This window comes from Borostomias antarcticus, assembly GCF_949987555.1.
Source record: "Borostomias antarcticus genome assembly, chromosome: 14".
Taxonomy (NCBI): Eukaryota; Metazoa; Chordata; class Actinopteri; order Stomiiformes; family Stomiidae; genus Borostomias; species Borostomias antarcticus.
Window position 1 is genome coordinate 5737444 of NC_140247.1, and position 27441 is coordinate 5764884.

A 27441-nucleotide genomic window follows, 5' to 3' on the forward strand; every position below is an offset into this window, starting at 1 on the left:
ACAGGAGCACAACCATGGCCGCCTCTAGGGCTCCGCTGGCAGTCGGGGCCCCGCTGGCCTGGCGGCCGACCTCCTCCTCTCCACTCCACTGTTACTCTACATGACCTTCCATTGTTACTCTGCTGCATGACCTTCCATTGTCCCTCTACAGGGTTCTCCACTGTTACCTGTGCTAAGGGGGGGGGGGGGGGTCAGCCAGGGTTGGGGATGAGGGGGGGGGTCAGCCAGGGTTGGGGATGAGGGGGGGGGGGGGGTCAGCCAGGGTTGGGGATGAGGGGGGGGGGTCAGCCAGGGTTGGGGATGAGGGGGGGGGGGGGGGGGGGGTCAGCCAGGGTTGGGGATGAGGGGGTTGTATAAAAATGCAACATTCCAACATTGCCAGGCCGCTAACTGTAAATAAGAAATTGTTCTTAGCGGCTTGCCTGGTTTAATATATATATATATATATAGAGAGAGAGAGAGAGAGAGAGAGAGAGAGAGAGAGTTTGTAACTTTTGTTGTATCATTTTATACTGTACTGTATATTTTTGTTTTGTTTCATTTTGTTATGACTAGAATTGTATGCTTGATATATTCCAACCTGCCCCCCCCCCCCCCCCCCCCCCCCAAAAAGAGACCTTCCACTGTTACTCTCTCTACATGATCTTCGACTGTTACTGTGGAAGAAATTAATAATCCAACCTTCAAATGATTGAAGAAATTAATCCAACTGTCCTTAGTAATAAATAAGGAGAACTTGTGCAGACCATTATTTTAGGTGCACAGAGAGAGAAAGAGCACAGTGGTATCAGCATGTCTCTTTGACCAGGGCCGTCCCAGTCACAGACACATTCACACCAAATCACAAATGCTGGCTCATGCTTATTTTGGTTCCTCCAGACGTCAAAACAAAAACAAGGAGTATTCATCCAGGGCACAGCACCCCTGTCAAGGGCAGGAGAGAGACAGTAGCGGGAGCACAGACATAACATAGGCCAAACCAATATACTTTTATTTAAAAGCGAGAATGGGCTATATGTAATCTTTAATGAAGCAAGCATATGCAACTAGAAATGGTATTCAGAGAGCACAGACCTCCGACCCTGAATACATTTTGTGGCTCTGTATGCGCCAAAATTGAATGGGCTCTAAATTGGCCCCTGATACACCTCCTCACCGAGTTTCATGAAAGGGGGTCAGGTAGTTTTTGTATAAAAAATGAATGAAGGTAAGTGGCTGGCCCGGCCGTGTTTGGGCGGCTGGACCTGCCCCATGATTCAGATACACTCCACAATTGAATGGGTTTTGATTCGGATTGGCTCCAAAATGTAATGGGTTCTACGTTGGCCCATGCTTCACCCCTTTCCATAATCCTGCTGGCAGATGTACAGCCGGTACAGATGGACAAATGTTTTTATTCCCAAAGAGAAATTCTCTAAGCATCTAATAAAGTCATGTAAGAAAGTGAATCAAATAATGAATCAACAGACACGTCAATAAATCACCAGCGCATCCCTCAGCTCTCCCACTATGTCTCCAAATGAAATTCCACATTTTTACCAATGAGATATTTCAACCAGAACTGGATTAAGGAAGCATGCAGAAGGACAAAGCCTCATTTGGATCCACCGGCCGGCCCAGAGAGAAATCATCCCGTCGGAGGATTGACGATCACTTTCCCCTCAGTCAGGAAATCAAATGTGCGAGTTACGAGTTACCTCCACAGGAAATTAAAGACAACAAGATGGTTTAAACAAGAGCCTGCAGAGACTCTCCCAGCAACCTCCAGCAAGGAGCTGGGCCTGGCAACACTATGGGATGTCCACAAACACACACGCACACACACACACACACACACACACACACACACACACACACACACACACACAGACACACAGAGCTCCAAACACTCCCAGGACCAGTCTCGAGTCCCGAGGAGATAATCAGTGGTTCTCTCAAGTAGACTCCCCAGATCTGCCTGGGTAAATAATCCACAATAATGTTTGGAGAGAATGAGACGGATTTCTGTTGTTCAAACACACGAGGGAAGCACAGGTCTCCCAGCCTTGGGCAGCCTTATCCAACCCCTCTTCATATCTCCTGCCTTCTTTAGGAAAACATACCAGCATTGTCTCGCCCATTCCATTGACAGGAAAAGACTGTAGTTTTCCCGACAAAGGCCACATATCCTACGCGTGTTTTTCATCTGTATTATGCGCTGCTGAGGGAATCAGATTGATTTTAAACAGCGTCTGCGTTATGACCCCTGGTTGGCGAGTGTTCTGTTAATACGCACGCCTGCCGGCTCTGCTGTCTAAGCCGCCACGCCAGGTCCAAACTCCCTCCAGCTGCAGCACCGACACTCAACACTACACAGATGGCCTGCTCCTGGAGGGGCTGGAGATTCTGCGAAGGCCACAGGTCCGGATCAGAAACACAGACCACATGGTAATGTATGATGTGATAATGACACCGCTGTATACTATACCTGGCTTAAATGAACTCCAGAAAGCTAATACCGTAATAACTGGCTGGGGAAAAGGATCACAAAAGATGGGACGGCTTTGAAGTGGACTCTTGAGGTTTATGGATGACAGAATCGGGTTGGCTTTAGAGTATGAGAAAAAACATTCAAGCCCCATGGCAGCAGAGTCATTCAGCACTCTTTAGGAATGAACAACAAGTCTGACTTTCTCACTCCCTTTCCCAATCATGCTCTCTAGTCTCTGACAACCACGTTTCCTGTGGCATCTCGCCTCCAACTCCTCAACCACAGCTAATTGTTATTTTGAGTCCCGCAAAGTACTAAGTACAGCTCTGGCAAACCAATTCACAACTCCGCAAGGTTTTTAAACCCACGGGGAAAATGTCTACTACATTACGTAGCTCAGTGAATTCTCATCCATGGTTGGCCACGGCCCATGCAAGTTAACGTGTGTACTGTACCAATGGGGCATTTAGCTCAATGTAAATACAGTATAAGTTGTGTGCTAGTGCTGTTGCTATGTGGAGATGGAAGCGTGAGTGTGGTGGGCTGGGCTGTGGGCTTGGGAAGGCTGCACAGTCTCTCTCCCTGTCTCCCTGTCTCTCTCTCTCTCTCTCTCTCTCTCTCCCTGTCTCTCCCTCTCTCTCTCTCTCTCTCTCTCTCTCTCTCTCTCTCCCTGTCTCTCCCTCTCTCTCTCTCTCTCTCTCTCTCCCCTGTCTCTCTCTCCCTCTCTCTCTCTCTCTCCCTGTCTCTCTTTCTCTCTCTCCCTGTCTCTCCCTCTCTCTCTCTCTCTCTCTCCCCCTGTCTCTCTCTCTCTCTCTCTCTCCCTGTCTCTCTCTCTCCCTCTTGCTCTCTCTCTCTCCCTGTCTCTCTCTCCCTCTTGCTCTCTCTCTCTCCCTGTATTCAGCATGACTCCATGTCTCCTCACCCACCATTCCTGTCCCTCTCAGCAGGGTCTAATGGGCTATGGTTGTCTGGGTCATTCCTGTCCCTCTCAGCAGGGTCTAATGGGCTATGGTTGTCTGGGTCATTCCTGTCCCTCTCAGCAGGGTCTAATGGGCTCTGGTTGTCTGGGTCATTCCTGTCCCTCTCAGCAGGGTCTAATGGGCTCTGGTTGTCTGGGTCATTCCTGTCCCTCTCAGCAGGGTCTAATGGGCTCTGGTTGTCTGGGTCTGGGAAGCCCCTGGTCTGTCCCTCTCAGCAGGGTCTAATGGGCTCTGGTGGTCTGGGTCTGGGAAGCCCCTGGTCTGTCCCTCTCAGCAGGGTCTAATGGGCTATGGTTGTCTGGGTCATTCCTGTCCCTCTCAGCAGGGTCTAATGGGCTAGGGTTGTCTGGGTCTGGGAAGCCCCTGGTCTGTCCCTCTCAGCAGGGTCTAATGGGCTATGGTTGTCTGGGTCTGGGAAGCCCCTGGTCTGTCCCTCTCAGCAGGGTCTAATGGGCTCTGGTTGTCTGGGTCTGGGAAGCCCCTGGTCTGTCCCTCTCAGCAGGGTCTAATGGGCTATATGGTTGTCTGGGTCTGGGAAGCCCCTGGTCAGCCAGTTACAGCTGGAAAATAAAGGGAGCTCAATAACAAGTGTTTCCTTAGAAAAACTCGTTTTATTTTTTTAAAATGTAATTAACAAACATCAAACAAAACAAGAAAAACTCATTTTATTGAACCTCCATTATCCTCTGAGAGAGGTGAAGTATCTCTTGGTTTGTCTCTCCAGTTCAAGCACCTTGGTTGGGCACCTAGGGGAAGCCTCTGAAATACCCTTTTTTGAACCTGTTCTGGTTCCTTCGTGGTACATGGAACCGTGAATTAGTTTAAGGGTTTTCGCTGGAGGCTTTGCTTAATTAAACAGTTTTACTTGGAACCAAAAGGAGATTTGAAAAGGGGGTTTCAGAGGGTTCTGAGTAACCTACACTTGTTCTTAACAGCACCTTTTTCCGAGAGTGTACAGAGCAGAGTGACAGTGTCTTGGCTGTTTCCAGACCTCAGTCAGCGTGCCTGGTTCACAGAGACCTCAGCCCTTCCTGTAAATGGGTCAGGGAAACTCTAGCTCATGCCTGTTTGCTGATATGGGCTAGCAGTACAGTCAGTGTCATTCCTGTTCATGAGCCAAATGATACAAAAACTGGCTGCAGGAATTTCATGTCTGGGCTTTAAGAAAGCCAGTCACTAGCAACTGAAGTGGATATATGGAATGGAAAAATAATATACTGGGCATATTGTATAGCCTTCACTACACCAGTGCCAGTCACCATGGCCCCTGCTGTGAGTTTTGAGGTGGCAGGATAGGTGGAACTAGCCCAGACATTCCAATCCGCCCACTCCACCGAAGTTGACTAATTCTTGAAGATCAGGTGTGTAATGAGTTGACGTTCTGTCTGATATGAGGGAATAGCAGTAGTCATCTTCACAGACAACTACGTAAGTAAAAACAAAAAAAGAGGAATGGCACTACCGGTCTACCAGACGCCGCATGTCCACGCCAATGACATTATAACCCCTTCTCATCTACAGAACGCTGCTAAAATCACACTTTATCAAAACATCCCAGCGCGTCTTCCCTAAATCCCTGACACCTCTCCCCCCCCCCCCCCAGCCTCTCCGCGGAGGAAGGGCAAGGATGGAGGTGCAGGCAGCCATGCTGGGGTCCGAGTCTCAGCCCTCAGGGTCAGACGGCCCCCCGGGGATCCCTCTCAGTGGCTCTGGCCAGGGGTCTGACTCAGTTGTGCCCTCGCACACATAATGCACCCCGCGAGCAATTGAACAAATAATAAATGAAAACACAGAGCTGGGCCTGCGGTCTGGACAGACGAGGACGTGGTGTGTGTGTGTGTGTGTGTGTGTGTGTGTGGCATGTGTGTGTGTGGGTGGGGGGGTCAGTTGCTTTCTCAGAGTGTTCCTTTTCACTCCGGCCTCCAAAGTCAACATTCCTAGAGATGGAGAGAGAAAGGGAGAGAGAGAGAGAAAGAGAGACAGAAAGAGAGTGACAGGCATGAGATTGAGATTTATTCCGAAGCTAAGGTTTCACAGGTTGGGCTTGTTTGAGCCTGGAAGCCCGGGAGGACTCTGCTTGTTGATCTGGGACAGACACCATCAATTACCACTAATTAACCAGCTGATGGTCCAGTGAGCAGAGAATAAAAGAGGTGATTAATCAGCCGGACCACCGGCGCCCCCCCCCACCCCCTCCCCCGCCCCTCTGTGCCACCCAGGGGAGCGGAGCTGGGGAGGAGAAGGGCGGCCGGGCATCGCGCCTGGACCCAGGGGGACAGCTGTGATGTATTACACACGCAGGCCACCGCGGTACCCCAACGGGAGGATACACAAAACACACACAGCGCACAGCACAGCCTCACTGCTGCTGGATGAGCAGCATTCCCCCCGGGTTCACCTGAGGGAGCTGATGAAGTGCTGTGATGTGGAAACCATGCCTGCTGCATCCCCACGTACCGGCCCGTGACTATCCGGCTGATTTGTGAGGGGGTGAGGCGGAGATGCGATACATAGCTGCACCTCATCTGAAGACCTGCTCTCTCTCTCTCTCTCTCTCTCTCTCTCTTTTCATTAGTTAGACTGAGGATTTACAGCCTCCGTTTTGGTTTGTACCTTTTCCTTTCTCTGGACTGTGTTGTGCATAGTCAGAGGGTGAGGTACTGGCGGTTTGGGGAATGACGTAATGGGGTAAAGGTCCCGGGTCCAGTCAAACCTGTAATTCAGTAAGGATTTTTTCATCTGGTCAGGACTGTCTGGGCAGTCTATATAAATATGAAGATGTGTGCTTATAGAGAAGAGAAGGAGGAGAGGGTGTGTGTGTGGGGGAGGGGGGGGGCAGAGAGAGAGGAATTGGGAGTGAATATTTCAGGATTAAATCATAGAATGGGCATATTTTAGTAATATGTTGAAAATTAAAAGTGTGGAATTCCTCTTCTGGCTGTGAATCATTCTCCCCTGTGCTACGCTGTGGGATTCCTGACTTCTACAGCATAGCTCGGTCTGAGCACTTTATCATGGCGTAAACATCCCCCCACAAACACCCCCGCGCACACAATCGATGGAGTTGGTTAACACCTTGGTATGATGTCATCTCTGACCAATAGGGTTCTTCCTCTTGTGCTCTCAGGTTCTTTCCAGTGAGTAATTGCTTTGACACACAAACTGCTGAAAACACCTAGAAACAGACTGCTATCCTTGTTAATGATTCACCTATTCAAACTTTACTGTACGTTTGAGAAAAGCATGCTTCGCTTTGGGTCTTCTGGCCATGGGAACGATTCATCCCCGCTCAGGGAAGGAGGGTTTGTTTTGTTGTTCCAGACAGTGCTCTCGAAGCCATCAGAGCATTCACAGGTCAGTGATAAACGGCGAAGGAAGCACAAAGCTCCAGAGGATCTGCTACTGCGCCACTGCGCAAACAAGCCCTGGTCAGGCAGGCCCCATCCAGGCATGGTCTGTCTGTCTGCCTGCCTGTCTGTCTGTCTGTCTGTCTGCCTGTCTGTCTGTCTGCCTGTCTGTCTGTCTGTCTGTCTGTCTGCCTGTCTGTCTGTCTGTCTGCCTGTCTGTCTGTCTGTCTGCCTGTCTGTCTGTCTGTCTGTCTGTCTGTCTGTCTGTCTGCCTGCCTTTCTGTCTGTCTGCCTGTCTGTCTGTCTGTCTGTCTGTCTGCCTATCTACCTGTCTGCCTGCCTGTCTGTCTGTCTGCCTGTCTGTCTGTCTGTCTGTCTGCCTGCCTGCCTGTCTGTCTGCCTGCCTGCCTGCCTGTCTGTCTGTCTGTCTGTCTGTCTGTCTGTCTGCCTGTCTGTCTGCCTGCCTGCCTGGGACAGAACCGGCGCCACCTGCGGCTGGGCAAGGCTGTGACCTACACCACACTGCAGTTCAGTAGTTAGAGAATGGACCATCTCCCGGCCTGCATGTATAAGGCCTATTCAATATAGACACCACAGCATTGGAACACTTGAATTCTTGTGCCCCATGTGTGTGACTACACCATCAACACCATACAGACTGGTGGATCTAGCGCTCCCCTATGTACAGTATCAGGTCTTCACGGTAGGCCTATCTTACCATATTAATACTCCCCTATGTACAGTATCAGGTCTTCACGGTAGGCCTATCTTACCATATTAATACTCCCCTATGTACAGTATCAGGTCTTCACGGTAGGCCTATCTTACCATATAAATACTCCCCAAGTATGTGATTGCTACCCAGACAATACCACTCCAGCCAAACGCTAATAGTGCACCCACTCACAGTTCAGAAAATAACGGTATGTAATGTAGACCTGTTTGTGTGTTTTATGACTCTACCAGGTGGCTGGGGCATACAGGCACGGTTCAGCTTGCACAGCGCGGGCCGGGCTGTCTGTGCTGCATGTCTGGTCCGGTCTGGTCAGTGGTGCGGTACCGAGTGTGCGGACTCGATCCGTCTCTCGCCGCATGTGTTCTTTATGAGCTCATCCACATAAATGATTTATGAGGTTCACACAGGCCGCTCTTCTAAGCTGTTTATATCTGCCTGAGATAAAAGAAAAGCCTGCTTTTATGGCCCGCGCTGGCTGAGGGTGTTTACACTGCTTCCCCCTGCTGTGTTCAACCCCACAGAACCACGCACAGGAGACCAGCTGTGGTAGTGATGTCCATACAGAACCACACATAGCAGACCAGCTGTGGTACTGATGTCCATACAGAACCACACATAGCAGACCAGCTGTGGTACTGATGTCCATACAGAACCACACATAGCAGACCAGCTGTGGTAGTGATGTCCATACAGAACCACACATAGCAGACCAGCTGTGGTACTGATGTCCATGCAGAACCACACATAGCAGACCAGCTGTGGTACTGATGTCCATACAGAACCACACATAGCAGACCAGCTGTGGTACTGATGTCCATACAGAACCACACATAGCAGACCAGCTGTGGTAGTGATGTCCATACAGAACCACACATAGCAGACCAGCTGTGGTACTGATGTCCATACAGAACCACACATAGCAGACCAGCTGTGAGGTGATGTCCATACAGAACCACACATAGCAGACCAGCTGTGAGGTGATGTCCATACAGAACCACACATAGCAGACCAGCTGTGGTACTGATGTCCATACAGAACCACACATAGACCAGCTGTGGTACTGATGTCCATACAGAACCACACATAGCAGACCAGCTGCATGTGGTCCATCTCTCCTCTAGGGCTCAGATCTGTAGACTATTATATTTTATTCAACATATTCTATTATTTTTACCTTCGCCCCAGCGACAGTACAGGGCGAGAGGTAATGTTTTCGGTGGCATGTGGACATTATTTATTGGTCAGTTTATTGGTTTATTTCTTTATTGGATTAGTAGGATTACGCAAGCTACCAGACCGATTTTCATAAAACTTGTGAGGGTTGTAGCGTGGGCCAACTTGGAACCTGTTACATTGTGGAGCGGATCTGAATCACGGGGCAGGTCCACAAGACGCCCAAACTCAGCCGGCCATTCACCTCCATTCATTTTTTGGACTTGATTGTCAATGGGGGGAATTGAAACGGCCATATCTCAACATGGGAAAGTCCCAGAGAAACAGAGTTTAGCATAAAGCTGTCGACCTAACGCATGCAGCACTACCAAACATGTCCTGCTTTCATGCATGTGCGCGCACACAGAGCCACGAAACACATTCATGGGCAGAGGTCTGTGCTCTCAGGCACACTTTCTAGTTTTATACTATTTTGCTCCGTCCTGTTCTATTTCATCCATCTTCTCTGGTGTGTGTGTGTGTGTGTCTTATCTGCTCAGTGTGAGATACTGTCATTCTGTTCACGTTAACACACTCCCCCGGTGCTGGTTTGTCTGTGGTTGGTGAGCAAACCTACCAGACCACCACCCACACAGTCACACCGGACCTGAATCACTCTGTTGGCCCCCTGGACTAGTTTACACAACATTTCACTTCCAGATGTGTGAGCAAGCGCAATCATTAGACCACTAGGCCTATTTCTAGTGTAAGGGGCAGCTCTATAAGTGGCTCAGTATTCGTGTGGTCTTTTACTTAACTTTGAAGCCAAATCTGGTCATAAATTGCTTTTCTTACTTTCCAATGGTAATGACCCTGAGCCCAACAGATCACCACTATTCTAACTTCTGTTATTTCATCATTCTGGTTCATTTTCTCAGTGACATTAAGTGGTTGGAAGGAATCAAGCCCATCATTGCATTCACAACCCTGTACTCTCATGTGACCCTGGAGAGTTGACCATCTTTTGGTCCAGTTCTTTCCAGACTAATTTTTATCCCAGCTGTTGCCAATAACTCAACACTGCCCTCTACTGAGCACAGTGTGCCACTACATAATGTAACAACTAACAGAATAGCACCTCCTTGTGAAACATCTTGCATCCAGCAGTTATTGCCTCTGGGGACAGGTTTAAGTGTAAGTAGACGCACTGTGATGAACAGAGCCATGATCATTTCTGGACAAACAATATGGCAGGTATTTCATCTTATCATTTTATTAGCCAGTACAGGTTAGACACATTGTAAGGCCCTGTCTTACTACGAACCAAGAGAGTGAGTAGGCTACCAGAGTTTACACACTTAGAAAATCAAAATGCTGACAGTGACTTGACAGAGGACGTTGGTCACGTTTTCAAATGCATCAGAGGAGACATCTTACATGTTAAAACTGATGACTGCGTGTCTTAATACATCTCTAAGTGCTGCACAGCCTTTAAACATTTACATACAGTATGTTATTGTTACTACACTGCGTCTATACCGCCAATAAAACATATTATGCTAACTGTAGACGATAGCAAAAGAACAATCCAAACCGTATCAACACACACCGACTTCCACCCAGAGGACAAGCTTGTTGAACATAAGGGCGTTATCTGTATCGGTAACAACATCGGCTAGGGTACGTGAACATCGGCTAGGGTACGTGAACATCGGCTAGGGTACGGGAACATCGGCTAGGGTACGTGACAATATAAATAGCTGTAGCATGCGGATAAATACTTGGGTCCTTCCGTGGAGGAGGGTTCTGAAGGGGATGAAGATGACCAAGCATGGAGAGGATCTCTGGGGCGGCTTGAAGCTACAGCGTCGTGTGCAAGAAAAGTGTGTGTTCGAGAACGCGGGAGAGAGAGAGAGAGATCGAAAGATATGCGATTGATTGTATGTATGTTTATATGTGTGTGTGTAGGTATATGTGTGTGTGTGGAGGGGGGGGGGTGTGCGCGTGTGTTCTGCGTTTACAGTATAGTGTATTTTCTATTAGACTGGTCAAAAGAGACACTCCATGTGTAGAGTTTCTGTGTAATGTATTCTGACACACGTAAGTGTGCGTGCGTGCGTGGGCGTGTCCTCAGGGGACGAGCGGTCCCAGACTCAGCTCCACATGGTGCGTGAGCCAGATGGCCTCCGCGGCCGCGTCCCCTCCCTCCTCGCTCGGCCTGATGGGAGCAGCCAGGTTGCGGAAGTCGTGGCGGATCTTGAAGGAGACGGTGACGTCCTCGTCCCCCTCCCGCTGGGGGACCACCTTGATGAAGAAGCCGATCTTGTTGGACTTCCTAAAGGCCACAACGCTGCAGAGGGAGGAGACACAAGGTCAAGGGTCAACAAACATACTGTAAATACTGTACCAAGTCTGTCTGTGTGCGTGTGTGTGTCTTACTCAGGGTCATCCTGGAAGTCCTGGGGCTCAGCCAGCTCATCGTACTCAGCAGCTGCATCCTTCCCAGCCAGCACCAGCTCCTTGGTGGGCACAGCCACCTACAACAGCAGCAACAACAACTTAAACCAGGTTGACCTACAATATTAACAACAACAACAACAACAACAAAGACCACTTAAAGGACAATGCTCGTTTTTGACAACCTGGACCTTATTTACGACATATTATAAGACGTTTGACTCACCGAGATCACTTTGGTGTAGTTCGGAGGCCTGTAGAAGAAATGTAAAATCCAGCGCGAGCCAGTATATCCATGTAATGGCGGTGATCGGGGCAATGAGAATGCATCTACTAAAAATCTATTTTCTGCCGCGAAACGGTTGTTTTCATCAATCTGTCTTTATGAATCGCTAGTTGTGCTTACATAGAGCGTAGGCCTGTTGTGGTTTTCACATGCCTCTGTAATATGATCTTTAGAAACGTCGTTAGACACGAAATAGCTTCCTCACTTGCTCCAGCACGCATGCGCACAGCGTGCTGGAGAAAGTGAGGAAGCTATTTCGTTTCGAAAGACGTTTCTAAAGATCATATTACAGAGGTATGTGAAAACCACAACAGTTATGCTCTATGTAAGCACAACTAGCGATCCATCCAGACAGATTGATGAAAACAAACGTTTCGCGGCAGAAAATAGATTTTTAGAAGCTGCATTCTCGTTGCCCCGATCACCGCCATTACATGGATATACTGGCTCGCGCTGGATTTTACATTTCTTCTACAGGCCTCCGAACTACACCAAAGTGATCTCGGTGAGTCAAACGTTTTATAATATGTCGTAAATAAGTTCCAGGTTGTCAAAAACGAGCATTGTCCTTTAAGCACCAGCCCTCCCATCACTCTGAAGGACACCCCAGTGGCCACTGTTGACTCCGCTTCCTGGGCACCGGCCATCTCCTGGGACCTCACCAAAAAAAAAGCAGGGCAGAGGATGCACTTCCTGAAGAAATTCAAACATGCCAAAGGCCATGATGGTGCTCTTCTACACCTCCATGATGGAGTCCATCCTCACCTCCTCCATCACCATCTGGTCCGCTGCCGCCACAGATAAAGACAAGGCCAGACTGCAGCGCGTCATCTGCTCCACTGAGAGAGCGATCGCTTCTAAATTGCTACAGGTCCTGCACGGCTCCAGGGCCCTGAAATGGGCCAGAAAGACTGTGGCCGACCCCTCCCCAATCCTGGTCACGGTTTCTTTGAACCACTCCCCTCTGGCAGTAGCCACGTGCCACAAAAGCAGCTGCTTCCCCACAGCCAACCTGGTTTGTATCTTAAACGAGGAATCTGGGGGTGGCCCTGGACGACCAACTATCATTCTCTGCACAGATCACATTCGTCACACGCTCCTGCAGATTCTTCCTCTACATCAGGATTTGCTCTTCCTCACCAATGAAACGGCGCAGGTGCTCATCCAGGCTCGTCATCTCCCGCCGGAACTACTTCAACTCCCTCCTTGCTGGGGCCCTAGCGTCAGTCATTAAACCCCTGGAACTTGTCCAGAAAGCTGCAGATGGCCTGGTGTTCAAACACCCCAAGTTCTCCCACGCAACGTCCCTTCTCCGTTCCCTACACTGGCTCCCTGTAGCAGCTCGCATCCAGTTTAAAACTCTGGTACTGTACTAGCCTAGAGGGCAATGAAAGGAACAGCTCCCTGCTACCCCCTCCCGACCACTACGCTCTGCTACCTCAGGCGACTGGTTGCCCCGTCACTCCCGAGGCCCTTGTGGTCGATTGAAACAGTCGCGGCTCTTCTCTGTCCTGGCCCCGCAGTGGTGGAACGAACTGCCCACTGACGTCAGGACAGCAGAGTCGCTGCCCATCTTTCGCCGCAGGCTCAAAACTCATCTCTTCAAGAAGTACTTCCAGGATCCTCCCACCTAAGCACCTGCTGTATTTTTAGATCGCTATTCTTGCACTTTGCCTTCAGCACTAGATTATGCTCTTAGTCACTTGTTTTAGAAAGGAGATGCACTTCTGAGTTCTGGCAAGTAGTAGTACATTGGCTTTTCCTACATGAAATGTAATTATTGTAAGTCGCTTTGGATAAAAGCATCAGCTAAATGCTAATGGAATGAGGAATCAGGTTGACTTACTGTACAACAACAAAAACAACAACAACCACTAAAACCAGGTTCACCTACACAACAACAAACACGGTTGACCGACAACAACTACTTAAACCAAGTTGACCTACAATAACTGAGATGAGAAGCCAGTTTTACAAGATTTGACATGCTGAATCTTGAAAACTGCCGTTTTAGAACTTGCAACGTTCCAAATCGGCATTCACAGAACAATCGAGTTTCGTTCTTAAACTGCTTAATACCATCCTGGCTGTTGTATATGAACCTGGTTGATGACATTGATGTTATATGGTAACCTTAGCACTGCTGTTGACATCATCTTGGTCTCCCTCCTCACAGCCCAACAGGGTGACATGGGTAATATTCTCCACTGGGTTGGTCAGCGTCAGCAGCACCTGGCTCTCCTGGAGGACGAGGACACAGACAGACACAGACACACGTGAGCGCCCACACACGCACGCACGCGCACGCACGCGCACACGCACACACAGACAAGAGTTTTACTTGATCCACAATCTATTCTAATGCACAAAAAAAAGTTGGTTGGACCAAAGATGTCAATTTACCTTCATGTAGCGCAGGTTAGGAATGGACATTATTCTCACTTCAGGGATGTAACTCCTGCAGGAGCAAAAATGATGTCAATCGCTCCCACTGGGGTGAAACAGGACAGGGTGAACAGACGAGAGTAGATGGTGATTTCCTACCCATACCAATCGAGGTGAATGAACGCAGAACGGACCGGCCATCGACGCACAATACTTACACAGCCACAAGCTGGATCTTGAACTTGATTGAAGTGGGGTTGAATTCAGGCTTGCTCAGATTGTGCTCACATTTCTGGGGGGGAAGGCAAGCTCCTGCCATGAGAAACTCGATACACAAATACAAACCACACAAATACGAACCGCACAAATACGAACCGCACAACGCAAACGCAACCTGCCATGAGCACTGTGAGGCGCCGCACTGACCCTGCAGCGCAGCGAGCGCTTGATGAGAAGGTGCTTGTGTTTGGGGTGGAGCTGGGACGCCCCCGCCGGCTGGAAGTCCGGCTGGAGCAGCCGCTGGCGCAGGGTGGTCACTGCAGGACACGGGACAGGACCGACAAGGTGCCGAGACAGTGACAGGACAGGACGTGGGACAGGACAGAAAGACAGACAGAGAGAGAGACAGATAGACAGAGAGAGAAAGAGAGAGAGAGAGAGAGAAAGACAGACAGACAGACAGACAGACAGACAGACACAGAGAGAGAGAGAGAGAGAGAGAGAGAGACATACAGGGATGGGACAGGCACAGGACAGGGGACAGGGAGATACGGGGACAGGGACAGACAGAGAGAGAGAGACACATGGGACAGACGGAGACACAGAGCACAGCGAGCGACAGACAGACAGACAGACAGAGACAGAGAAACAGTTTTAGAAGAACCACAATCTATTGTAATGCACAAACAAAGGAAGTTATCCAGAATCTGTGCATGGAAGTTAGTAGTGGTGGTGGAGGAGTTCAAGAGACATTAAATGTAGGCTACTTGTTAAAATGTAGGGGTGTCATGATTTTTAAATCCACAATTCGATTCGATTGTCAGGTCCCTTTTCAATTCGATTTTCAGCACTGATGTTTATGCCACATGCCATCGAGGCTATCTGTCTCTAATATATAAAGACGTTCAAACAAAGATCCCCTCTCCAGGTCAAAAGGTTAGCTTTCACTTCAGTTTCACATGCCATCTCTAGCTGTAGCCAACTAAAGTTTCGCTAGTACTAAACCTTTTGAATTATACCATTAGTGCATCATGCAGCTACGAAATTCTGTAAAACACAGCTAACGTTAGCAAACTAGTTTCTGGGACTGAAATCGGTAACAAAGCAAAACAGCTAGTCTAGCTAACATTAGCTATAAGTGAGCTAGTTAGATATAGTCTATCTAGCATAGTCTACAGCCAAACGGCTGGCTAGCTATTCTATGAACGTCCGTTTGGCTGGAGACCTATAACTAGCTACTAGCACTAGCAAACGTTAGCTGGCTGTGTTTTGCTTTGTTCCCGATTTCAGTCCCAGCAACGAGGCTACTTGTACAAAATACCTTAAATAGGGTAACGTAACATTCTCTCTTCGTCCTCGGATGACCCCTCCCTCCAGCAGCGTGTCCTCCATGCATGCACCAGTGCTTTCAAAAACTATTGTAACTACTACTAAAAGGTTCTTGTTTGTGAGCCCGTGGTGTGGCCGTCTCTTACCCTCAGGCAGGTTGATGGGTCTAGTGTAGCAGTCCTCAGGCAGGGGCTCCACCTCCTCCAGAGCCTGGGCTGGCTCAATGTTCACCTCCTTCTGGTCTTCGCCCTCCTTCAGGCTGGCCGGGCGCACAGACACACGGTTACAGACTCCTCCTTACACGGTTACAGACTCGCATGTCATTCCAAGCACGAGAAGACTTGGAGTAAGATCATTGGATAGATTTTAGCTGTGGTGGGATGATCCCTTTCCCCATGATGAATTTCAGTGAGGGTAAAGCAGAAGTGGTCTGGGTGGATGAGGGTTAGGGTTCCAGGGGGTGTGCGGGTGAGAGGGAGAGCATGGGTGAGGCTGGGCCGGCGAGGCGTGGGTGACAGAGTGGGGGAGGTAGCATGGTACTTACGAGAGGCCAGACAGACTGGAGATGGGAGCTCCAGGCCTCTGCCTCTGCAGTCGGGTTCCCAGGTGGTATTTCTCCTTTAAGACGGCAAAGAAAGCACCCAGGGTCATCATAGAGGCTGGGACCAATGGCAGACTTGATCACAGGGAGACTATAAGGAACTCAAAACAGGCTCATTCTAACACTTAGATGATAGGATATTTCCCCTTTGCAGTTAAACAGAAATGTCTCCTCATCAGGAGCAAATAGGAGACACATTTCAAATGTAAATCCAAACAAACATTTCCTACAAACTGAAAACTACAAAATGTCTGAAACAAATAAGAAAATGAATCAAATATGGGTGCGATTGCGTTTCCTTTTGATAAGGGATACAAATGTGAACCTGTAAGCTCTGGGAGGAGGGAGAGATTTGCCATTCAATAGCCTGAGCTTTTTAGGCCCAAATCAGTATTGACTGTACTTTGTCTGAACATGTGCCGTACTGCAATACGATGTGTCCTATCCCTTCCTTCCTCCAAACCAGCATAAAGGGCCCCATTGTAAGAAATGATCTAATTTAACCAGGAAGACATTCATGTGATCTGGGAGGTCACCAAGATTAGTTACAGTGAATTGATGAGAGTAAGAAGGGGAGAGGGAGAGAAAAGGGGAGAGAGAGAGAAAGAGAGGGAGGGAGAGAGCGAGAGAGACAGACAGCTAATGTATACAGTGTTTGGTTACCAAAGTTGTAAAAAATACAACTCACCACCACATGAATAGTGTGTTGCTGGGGGCAGGGTTAAAAACCAAAAATATCAGCGTGCATAAGCAAAGAAACGGAGAGAAGAAAAGATCAGGTGACACCAAAGCAATTAAAGGACAATGCTCGTTTTTGACAACCTGGACCTTATTTACGACATATTATAAGACGTTTGACTCACTGAGATCACTTTGGTGTAGTTCGGAGGCATGTAGAAGAAATTTAAAATCCAGCGCGAGCCAGTATGCGTGCTGGAGCAAGTGGGGAAAGGTTTTTAAAGATCATATTACAGAGGCTAAAGACCACGTATTTGAAAACCACAACAAGGCCTCGCTTTGGGGAATCACAACTGTCGATTCATAAAATCAGATTGATGAAAACAACCGTTTAGCGGCCGAAAATAGATTTTTAGAAACTGCATTCTCAGTGCCCCGTCCACCGCCATTACATGGATATACTGGCTCGCGCTGGATTTTAAATTTCTTCTACATGCCTCCGAACTACACCAAAGTGATCTCGGTGAGTCAAACGTCTTATAATATGTCATAAATAAGGTCCAGGTTACGAGCATTGTCCTTTAAGCAAACATTTAGTGGAGAGCAGTGACATGCAACAGCAGAGATGCATCAGTGGAGGATGAAGACTGCATGGAGCCGCAGTTGGACCAGCACACATCAGCTCTCCACCAGCGCATTGTGTTGTCTCTGTGTATGAAACACACTATAACAAATAAAGTGTGATTTGATTTGAGCACAGGGTCTGAAATCAACAGTTTCAGTAAAACTTGACAGAAAGTCAAATTCAGAGATGAGACCTCCGTGTCGTTAGTTCCAGATCCTGCTACCGTCATAGTTGATAGAAGACAGCGGACAGCTTTCAGAACATGCACAGCCACACATTATTTCTCCTTATTCTAGGAGGCAGTGAGTAATGCTGTTATCATTGGGAGAGGATAAACTGTAAGACTTGGCATTTCAAACAAACAATATCCCTGTATCAAAGAAACACGTAGTAACAGTGGCAGAATCACCCGTCTGTGAGGGTGTTGGACACAAAAGGGTAAGTATGTTGTACCGAGAACGCCAGAGGCATGAAAGGTCGTCGTCTGGCCAGTTTCTTCCTCTCTCTCTCCTGCTTCTCCCGTTGGGCCAACTGCTGGTAATACTCTATCAGCTTATTGATCTGTGGGAAAAGACCCCAACACAAAATGAGCCTCACCCACCATCTAACCATGGTACTCCCGTGCAGTGTTGATACCAAGTACGGTACTATCATGGTTTCATCCAGCTTCCACTGACACACTGCAGTATTATAGTTAACCCAGTTGAATCACAGGATAACTTGTGACCTACTCCCATGCAAGCCAGAAGACAGATCCCCACAGGGAACATACCCGTTGAGTGTGTGGGTTCTCCGGCTCCTGCCAACCACCACTGGCTGTAAAACAGACGAGAACAGACAAGTCAGGAGGAGCCAATCGCACAAAATAACTAGACTATTCTTATCATACAACTAATCATTCAGAATTAGTCATGCGAGAGAATACAAAATAGCTATGTCCTTAGGATAAGCGGGTTAAAAAATGTGAACATTCTCAGTTGTGGCTACGTCATAGGCAGGTACCCACCCACAGACTTATCCGCCATGCCCACATCCCTGGAGGTCCAGCGGCAGAAGCCACAGGCCAGGTAGTAGGCCTTCTTCATGGCTGTCTTAGTGGGGTCATCGGGCAGAGGGGCAGGGATGTTGGTGGCTCGAGTGGACAGGGTGTGCATGCAGCACGGGCAGTCGAAACAGTTAGCACACCTGGGGAGGGGGGGATATTACGATACACTGAAGAGATACTGGGGTGCTGCTACAGCTGGTATGAAGTGAGGTCAAAGTTGTGTTTATACCTGTTCTTTTTCAGCTTAGCCTCTGCCGAGGGCATATTCTCCAGGCAGCTCGGGCAGTAATGTGAGTCCACCTAAGCAACAGAGACAGTCAAGTGAGCTAGGCAGCTGTGAGAGTAAGAATGAACACCAAGTTGGTATATAGTCATATATTTGCCTATAGACAGTGCATCTAACGCTAGCCTACATGGAGATCACAGTATTCTTGTCAGAATATGGGGATATCAACCAATATCTCATGGATAATGTGTATCTAGATAGCTAGTCCCTGTCTGGGTGTGGTGAAGCTAGCTAGTGAGCCAAGGGTCCTGCTGATCTACAAAGATTTAGCTTTAGATTTTAATTATAAATGCAATTATGTTGCTTATTTTCTCTTCTGATAATTAATATCCCATCTGAGGCTCAGAGAGCAACCACGGAGACTAAAGCGAAAACCAAGATGGTTGTGTTTTCTTGTGAGCTAGCTAGCCAGAAGCTAGCCTGCTGTTAGCTAGCCAGATAGCCCGGAAGTACCTAATATGCTAGACAACCAATCGGATTGCATGTGTGCTGCACACGAGTTGATTGACAAGTGGTTTGCCCAATAGGCATGTGCTACTTGACCTAAATCCCACCCAAACTGTCAACGCAAACCAAACAGCAAGCTAGCTATCTAGCTCAAGTTAGCTAGCATAGCTCATTTATATGTGGCAACAATGCTAGCTAATGAGCTAGCTAGCTAGCTGCTACGTACTAATGCTCACCTCGTGAGACACACACTCCAGGGAACGCAGTTCACTACAGTAGCGGCAGAAGTAAAGTGTAGATAGAGGAGAGCGAATCTTCTTCTCTCCCCGGACCAGGTAGAGGACCCTGTCCGGCTGCAGGAGGGACGCCATCTTTCTCTCTCTAACCGCTCTGCCAGCCTCCCGGGGGTGACGTCATCTCTAACCGCTCTACCAGCTTCCCGGGGGTGACGTCATCTCTAACCGCTCTACCAGCCTCCCGGGGGTGACGTCATCTCAACGACCGTTGGTCCACGGCGCTCTCTCGCGCTCACCAAAGGCTTGATATATGTACCCTGGCTCTTGTATTATTTTTAAATTTGTTTTATTTCATTCTTTGTATTGATTGATTGTTGCTAATTTGTATTGTTTTGTACTGTACATTTTGTACTATTTTGTACCTTGATTAATAAAGATTTATAAAAAATAAAAAATAAAAAAGCTCTCTCGTGCTCACCATCACCCCAGGTGGTGCGCAATGGAAGAGCACGCGCTGACTTGATCCATGGAATGAACACACGCACGCTCGCACGCACACGCACACATATACACACACACACATACATATACACACACACACACACACACATATACACATACACATATACACACACACATATACACACACATATACACACACACATATACACACACACATATACACACACACACATACACACACATACACACACACACACATACACACACACACACATATACACACACACATATACACACACACACACACATACACACACACATACACACAGTTTCATCTTCATTGTGCAGCCAAGCAAACCCTGTTCTGTTTAAACAATATTCAAACAGAAGCGTAGGCTACATTTCAGTAGGCTCCCATCAGTGCTGTGTTTCATAGATGCTCATAGTTTCGAGAATTATGTCGAGTTTCAGTGAACTTGATCATTTGGTTTGCAGGTTTCATAAATGGGAAAATAAATGAATGCATTAGTCATTGTACTGTCCATTACGGATCATCGTCAGAGTCAGTTTAAACAGGAAAATGGGCAGATCCTGGTGACAACAGGAAAAACGGGAAGAACCTGTGAGAAGGCAGACAGCTGGGAGACTGAGTGATGTTTACCAGCACTTAACCTGATCCAACCCAGCTCAGCTCACCATGGCAACAGCAGACATCTAGAGGCGTATGGAAACAGCAGTAGCAGCTCATTTTAATGAAGATATTCAGTAAAGATGTGTCTGAGTAGGGAAACACAGCAGTAGCAGCTCATTTTAATGAAGATATTCAGCAAAGATGTGTCTGAGTATGGAAACACAGCAGTAGCAGCTCATTTTAATGAAGATATTCAGCAAAGATGTGTCTGAGTAGGGAAACACAGCAGTAGCAGCTCATTTTAATGAAGATATTCAGCAAAGATGTGTCTGAGTAGGGAAACAGCAGTAGCAGCTCATTTTAATGAAGATATTCAGCAAAGATGTGTCTGAGTAGGCGACGTGGATATTTTTTCGGATGCTATTCAGTAGGCTTTCATGGTTCTTTGGAAAATTGCAGTTCATCTTTCATTCAACTTGAGGACATCATCAAGGACACACGCAGGCCTATGATCAATATTAGATAGATAGATAGATAGATAGATAGATAGATAGATAGATAGATAGATAGATAGATAGATAGATAGATAGATAGATAGATAGATAGATAGATAGATAGGTGTTCTTCAGAAAATATTGAATGCCGTTCTCAGATAAGCAGCAAAGTTTATTAAACAAACTGATAGCCTACATAACCTTCTCGAGAAAGGTCCACTCTCTGTATTGCTTTCGTAGCCTACTCAAAGCAGTCAGCAATGTGTGAGATAGAGCAGCCCTGAGTACAAACAGGGTTTATGGCCTATCAGGTCAGGATGACTTCAACATCTGTCTAGGCAATGGGTAATTAGATGGTTAGTAAAGGCAGAAGTACTATTATTTTATTTTTCCATCAGCCTTACTTCTGCATTAATCTCCTTGCAAAAGAACAAAGGCCTACATGAGGAACTAGTCTTTCACCAGGACAGGTTAGACATAAGTCATCTTTACAATAATGGTTAAGTAACTGTTTCAACATTAATCATCACGATCAATAAAATATATTGCAATACATAATGCAAACATAAGGTTAACAAGGAAGGTTTTTAAATGGGAAAAAGCTCACAATCACCCCTGGATAATGGATGTTTTCTCAATCTTTAGCGAGACTGACTTGGTATATATTTTCAGAAATAGGTTGCATTGTAATACTTGAGGCAGTACTTTGTTGTGAATAATGTACAGTTCAAGGGTTTGCCTAACAACACCCTTGAACTACATTATTCACAACAAAGTACTGCCTCTCGTACCTTATTGCTTAAATATGTGTCGGTTTGTGTGTATGTGTGTATCCACATGTGTATACAGTAGTAGGCCTAGGGATATCAGTATTTGTAATGTATATATATATATATATATATATATATATATATCTGCTTGTTTGTGTATTTGTACTGTATTTGTGTTTGTGTGTTTATGTGTGTGTGCACATATGTTATTCATGTTGTCTTTGGAGGAACGTAGAGCTGTAGGCCTACCTGTAGGCCTATTTATTTGTCTTTCCTCGCTTCTGTTCTCTTCTGTTGCTTACTTTGGTTGTGATATGTCTTTTGAATAGTGTCTTGTAAGCCCATATGGGCTGGGCTTTTTGAAGCATGACACTTTAATAAAATATATCAATCAATCATAAGTCAAAGTAAAAGTATAGTCTGTTCTATTCAGCGACACTTCTACTTTTCAAATCCACAGATGTTAACAACTTCCTGGCTTGTTTAATCCTGGTTTCCTATGATTCTCATAGGTTAGTGTACCATATTATTATTTTTTTTTAAATCCACATTTTCACTCCATCATTGTCCCCCAACCGGCGACAGCTGAAGGGGGGGGGGACTTTAGGTTGGCCGGTGTCACATCGTCCGTCCGTCCGTCAGTGAGTGGGTGAGTGAGTGAGTGAGTGAGTGAATGAGTGAGTCAGTCAGTCAGTCATTCAGTCAGTCAGTCAGTCAGTCAGTCAGTCAGTCAGTCAGTCAGTCAGTCAGTCAGTCAGTCAGTCAGTCAGTTAGTCCCCCGTAGTACCAGAACCCACCACAAAAGGGGTGCCTGTCCAATGCTTTTTTCCATGTACATTTAGATTTAGATTTATACATCAAAACTACGCTTTACTCAGGAAACCATGTACTTTCTACATCTGCAGAGAGTAGAGCTTGAGGTGTTTAGTAACACTAGATATGTCTGTATTTCAATATTCATTATAAGACTTTTGACCATGCAGGTACATGGACTTGTTTGCCCACTAGATGGACACGTTATTTTTAATTTATTTGTATCCATTCTCCTCATCTAGCCTACAAAGTAATTAAATCAAAGTCAATGTAACACTCCTGGTGTGCGCTTGATTACTTTGTTTTAATTGTATATGGGGGGGGGGTGTCCACAAAATGTTAAAGGCACAGCTTTTAACAAGACAAAGCTTACAAACTTACAAGATGGCACAGGAAACACCAGGGAAAACTCACAGCTACAGCAAATAATGAATAGATAAAGAACTGGACTGGGCGAGATACATGTAGGCTACACAGACTATCAAGACAGATGTTTTTGAGATAAAATTCGTAAAAATTTCACACTACATCTACCACGTCATGAAAATTATGTCTTTTTTTCAGGAACATTGGAGATTTATTGAGCGAGTATTTGCAGTAGCTGTTTACAGAAAACATTTTAATGCTATGTGGGCTCAATTTTTGATATTTCAAAAATCTGTGAAGATAGTTTGTGGAGGACAGTCTGGAGATGTAGTGTAGCAATTGGGGTGTCATTTGACCAAAAATGTGGGAAGAGTAGTCTAGGGTTTGATAGGTTTTACATTTGTGTCCATCGAGTGATGGACTTCATAATTCATGCAAGCTCAAGCCTATGGAAGTTTCTACTCACTTGGATCTACATTTTAGTGGTGGTTGCAATGTGATAGCACGGCTTATTTGTTATGCTTTTTATTATTTATTTATTTTTTATTAAACTTTAGACAGCTGCTGTAGCGCCACCATTAGGACTAGTGGGCCATAAACGTTGAGGACTTCTGGAATAGGACTGGACATATGTGCAAAGTTGTGTAAAGGGCTGTGTAAAGCCTATGTAATGGCATGGCAAATGCACTCTACACTCCCAAATTGTGCAGCCAACAACATAAGAGTAAAAGGGATTAAAAAGACAATATGAAGCCTATTTTCAACTTGACATTGTGGGACTTGGTTCATCAAACAAACAATGACCTGCCAGCGATCAACCATTGTCCTCTGCCATTTTCACAGAATACAAACTTGACAAGCTGTTGTCTTGCCTGCAAAAGAAATGGGCCACTCTCGAGTTCACTTGATAACAGACCGAGGTCACCTCGTCCAGGTGGACCAGAGTGGTTGTTTGGTCCGCGCGAGTTCGATTCCTGCGTTCATACTGTCCAAATACCAGACCAAGGGTTGGGCTCTGTTCAACCCAACTAAACAAGGTTGGTGTGAACGACCTAAATAGTATTTTCAGAAAAATATTGAAAGATGTTTTTGGGACCCTGGGGAAAAGAAAAATAATTTGTGTGTAAACTGTATATAGGCTAATATAAAAACCGCATTTCTTCATAAAGAAACAAATAGCTAGTAACTCTGAGCTTCTGCTTTTCATCAGGTCATTTACAAACCGTGTGTGTCGCACCGATAAAAACAGACCACAGCTAGTCTATTCTTTTTTTCTTCTTCTTTTATTATTATTATTTTTAACATTATTGGTTTTAATTTTACAACAAGGAGTCAACATAAATTAAAATACACTCAAGTGTAAAGTGTTCCCCTCCCTCCTCCCGTATCTCTTCAACTTTTCATGTTCATAAAGTAAGAAAGGAAAATGAAAATAATGATTTATGGTCATGTTTGACCCATGCTGTATATTAGAAGTTTGCATATACAGTAGCAACAAAGGGATAACTGTATAACACACTGGAGACATAATCGCTGTTTGTAAGACCATTGGTTTCCAGAAGTATTGTCCAGAAGTCAAAATAAATGATATATAGGAATCAAGGTTTTGTCATTTTATATGGGGGTTTGTTTATAGAGTGATTACTATCATTAAGCTAATACGCAGGGTTATCATGCCAAAATATAAACTAGAGACATGTAGGAAGACAAAAAATATTCTTTGGTCACCTTAGGTGGTACAAAAATCTGGATTGGCCCCTGGACTAATGTGAAACATATTGAGTGGACAGACGTGTGTAAAATGTGAGAGAAGACATGGGTTTCTATTGGCTGAGAATGAGATGTGCGTCATGGTTGTTATCCCTGCGGGGACGCGGAGGGAGTGATCCGCCAGAGGCAGAGGGAGGTATAAATGGGGCAGACCCCCTCTTCACACTAACGATGCGGGGCAAGGAGAGCGCCTGGGTTCTACCCCTGGTCCTAGCGGGCCTGCTGCAACCCTGTTTTGGACAATCCTTAAAACAGGTAATATGCGAATAAATTCTTGAAACGAACTCTTGAAACGAACGAATGTATTTTGTATGGTTGACTTAACGGATTTCTCCAATAAACTGTTGCATCAGATGTTTAATTTAATCTGTATCGCAAGCCTCTCGCAAATGCATGTTTGTTGACGTAGACTGTTCTCAAAATGATCTCTGATGGTAGCCTGTGATATGCACTTTCAATTTTATATTTTATAAATAAAATACACTATGACTATTCTTCTTCTTCTTTTTCTTTTTCTTCTTCTTCTTCTTCTTCTTCTTCTTCTTCTTCTTCTTCTTCTTCTTTTTCTTTTTCTTCTTCTTCTGCAATTAATAGGCCTAATATTAATAATGTATTTGTTGTTGTTATTATTATTATTATTATTATTATTACTGTTGTTGTTGGTGTTCTACTAAGGATTACACTTGATCTCTAACCTATGATTTCTAACCTACTTATTATTTGATGTAATATCTGTGCTGGTGATCAAAGATAAATATTAACAAATCTAGAACAGCACCCACTTAACAAACCATTGCGCAAGACGGGCATGTTTTAGGTCGGACACTCTGAATCTTTCCAGAAAGTCAATGCCCACACAGATTCAAATTCATATTGATATGTGGTTGTCGGCGTAGTGTTCTTCTAGTTTACAATTATGATAGATTATGAAATCACACCAAAGCTCAGGACCAGATAATACTACACTGTAGGGTTATTGATCATGGAAAACATACATAACCTGTTTTGACCCCTGTTGTGACCACCAGGTTTGTGACCCATCTACAGATGGCACTATCTACAACTACAGGGCAACAGTGTTGAATGGGACTCGTACTGTCCCCCTCAGTGAATATGCGGGGAAGACTGTCCTCTTTGTCAATGTGGCCACATACTGAGGACTCACTTTCCAGTACCTGGGTAAGAGTGGAAATCCAACACCTAATTTCCTAAGTAAACTAATGGATATAGATTGTGTGAGCTCATGTATACTTGTGTCTGTTTTACTGTGTTTTTTGTTTGATGTTACCAGAGTTGAATGCACTACACGAGGAACTGAAGCACAATGGGTTCACGATTCTTGGGTTCCCCAGCAACCAGTTTGGGTTACAGGAGCCCGGGGGAAATCATGAAATTCTGCCAACTTTAAAGTGAGTATCTTAAAAGTGGATTGCGCAGGATTCCTGCATGTCTGGGAGTAGGGGGGGGGTTGCATTAAAGGCCAATCCCCCATCAATCAACAGGGCTTCATTAACTGAGGGATGATTCCTCGACGGGGAGATCAGTTTCTGAGGAACAGCATACCAATGTCCTTTAGTATCTGCACCCTCCACCTGCCTGTAGTCCAGACATATACTATAACACCTCCCCTATCCAATAGCAGGGCCTTATACGACGGATAGCTCTTGTGCTGGTGTCCTTATGGCTTTGCGTGGCCTATCTTGGTCATGTGCTAGGCTTGGGACCATGAAGGGCTCCATAAAGTGTCCAGTGGCGTGTCCAGTGATAAGCCCACCCCTTCTTGCATTCCAGGCATGTTAGGCCAGGCAATGGATTTGTTCCAAACTTCCAGTTGTTCGAGAGGGGTAATGTGAATGGTCCAAGGGAACAGGGGGTCTACACTTTCTTAAAGGTAAGTACACACAGACCACTCACCCAACTTTTCCCGTCTTCATACTTCAAGATCAACTGTAATTCTTTCGAAACAGAAGTTAAGCTTGGATGAGGATGGTACGTGTTGCTGTAGAGTTGTACTGTACATAAGCAATTTTATACATGCATGTCAGTTCATCAATGAGACATTCTGGAGCAGTCAGCTACGGTTATGCAGCGAACCAATCAAAGAAGTCCCTAAGCTACGGGATATGGGCTGGAGTCTCACCATCTTGTGACCTCTGACCTCCAGAACTCCTGCCCCCCGGTTGGCGACAGCTTTGGGAACCCGATCAACAGGCTGTTCTGGGAGCCTCTAAAAATCAACGACATCAAGTGGAACTTCGAAAAGTTTCTGGTGGGACCGGATGGGAAGCCTGTGATGAGGTGGTACCCCAGGATGAAGGTGTCCGACGTCCGTGCGGATATCCTCAAATACTTCCAGCAACTTTATTCACAGCAGATTTTCAATTAAGGCTTATTAACGCCAGCATACAGTGTTTTTGTCGGAAGCTGCTTATCTACATCTATTCTTTCTAATGACCCCTTCCCCCCTCCCCTTAAAAAGCTATACTTTCATCCTTGTCAAAATCATGTCTTTCTTTAACTTTGTTAACTGGGACAAAACACTGCAGATACTGTATTATAGCGTAGCATGTAGAGACTAGCTGGTTTTCTGGTCATATCAGTGGGGGTGGCAGATAACAGCTGTGGGTTCAAGGAGGTGACATGTTGTATGAAGGTGTGGCATGAAAACAGGAATTCTGTGGTGCCTTGCCAGAGTGTGGGAGGCAGGGGAGCTCTTGAGTGCATTCAGGCTGTCCCTGTGACCCATAGAGCCATGTCCTCTCCTGAAGCCAGGCATTTGTTATCTGTCACTGCCAAGATGATAATTAATTTCAATAAATCATGGAATGCAAGACAGGTTGTCGTGCCACATTCTTC

The 27441-nt window shown here is 46.1% G+C and overlaps 2 protein-coding genes across 3 annotated transcripts; one reads left to right on the forward strand and one right to left on the reverse strand.

Moving 5' to 3' along the window:
- Positions 1-9969: 9969 nt before the first annotated feature.
- dctn4 (dynactin 4) lies at positions 9970-19417 on the reverse strand. 2 transcript variants are annotated; one of them, XM_084449063.1, is made up of 14 exons: positions 19280-19417; positions 18540-18610; positions 18272-18450; positions 18038-18081; positions 17719-17826; positions 16651-16671; positions 15906-15979; positions 15508-15620; positions 14240-14349; positions 14032-14105; positions 13832-13886; positions 13562-13669; positions 11125-11222; positions 9970-11035 (listed from the first exon to the last, which is right to left on the reverse strand). In XM_084449063.1, the coding sequence occupies exons 1-14, from the start codon at positions 19412-19414 to the stop codon at positions 10816-10818; spliced, it is 1410 nt and encodes a 469-aa protein (XP_084305189.1). In that variant the 5' UTR covers positions 19415-19417; the 3' UTR covers positions 9970-10815. The 2 variants fall into 2 exon arrangements, with proteins under 2 accessions (XP_084305189.1, XP_084305190.1); XM_084449064.1 differs by lacking the exon at positions 16651-16671.
- Positions 19418-24697: 5280 nt separating this feature from the next.
- On the forward strand, positions 24698-27416 carry gpx3 (glutathione peroxidase 3). The gene is made up of 5 exons (XM_084448292.1): positions 24698-24840; positions 25614-25764; positions 25877-25994; positions 26377-26476; positions 26750-27416. Exons 1-5 carry the CDS (start codon positions 24757-24759, stop codon positions 26969-26971), a joined length of 675 nt encoding a protein of 224 aa, XP_084304418.1. The 5' UTR covers positions 24698-24756; the 3' UTR covers positions 26972-27416.
- The last annotated feature ends 25 nt before the right edge of the window (positions 27417-27441 follow it).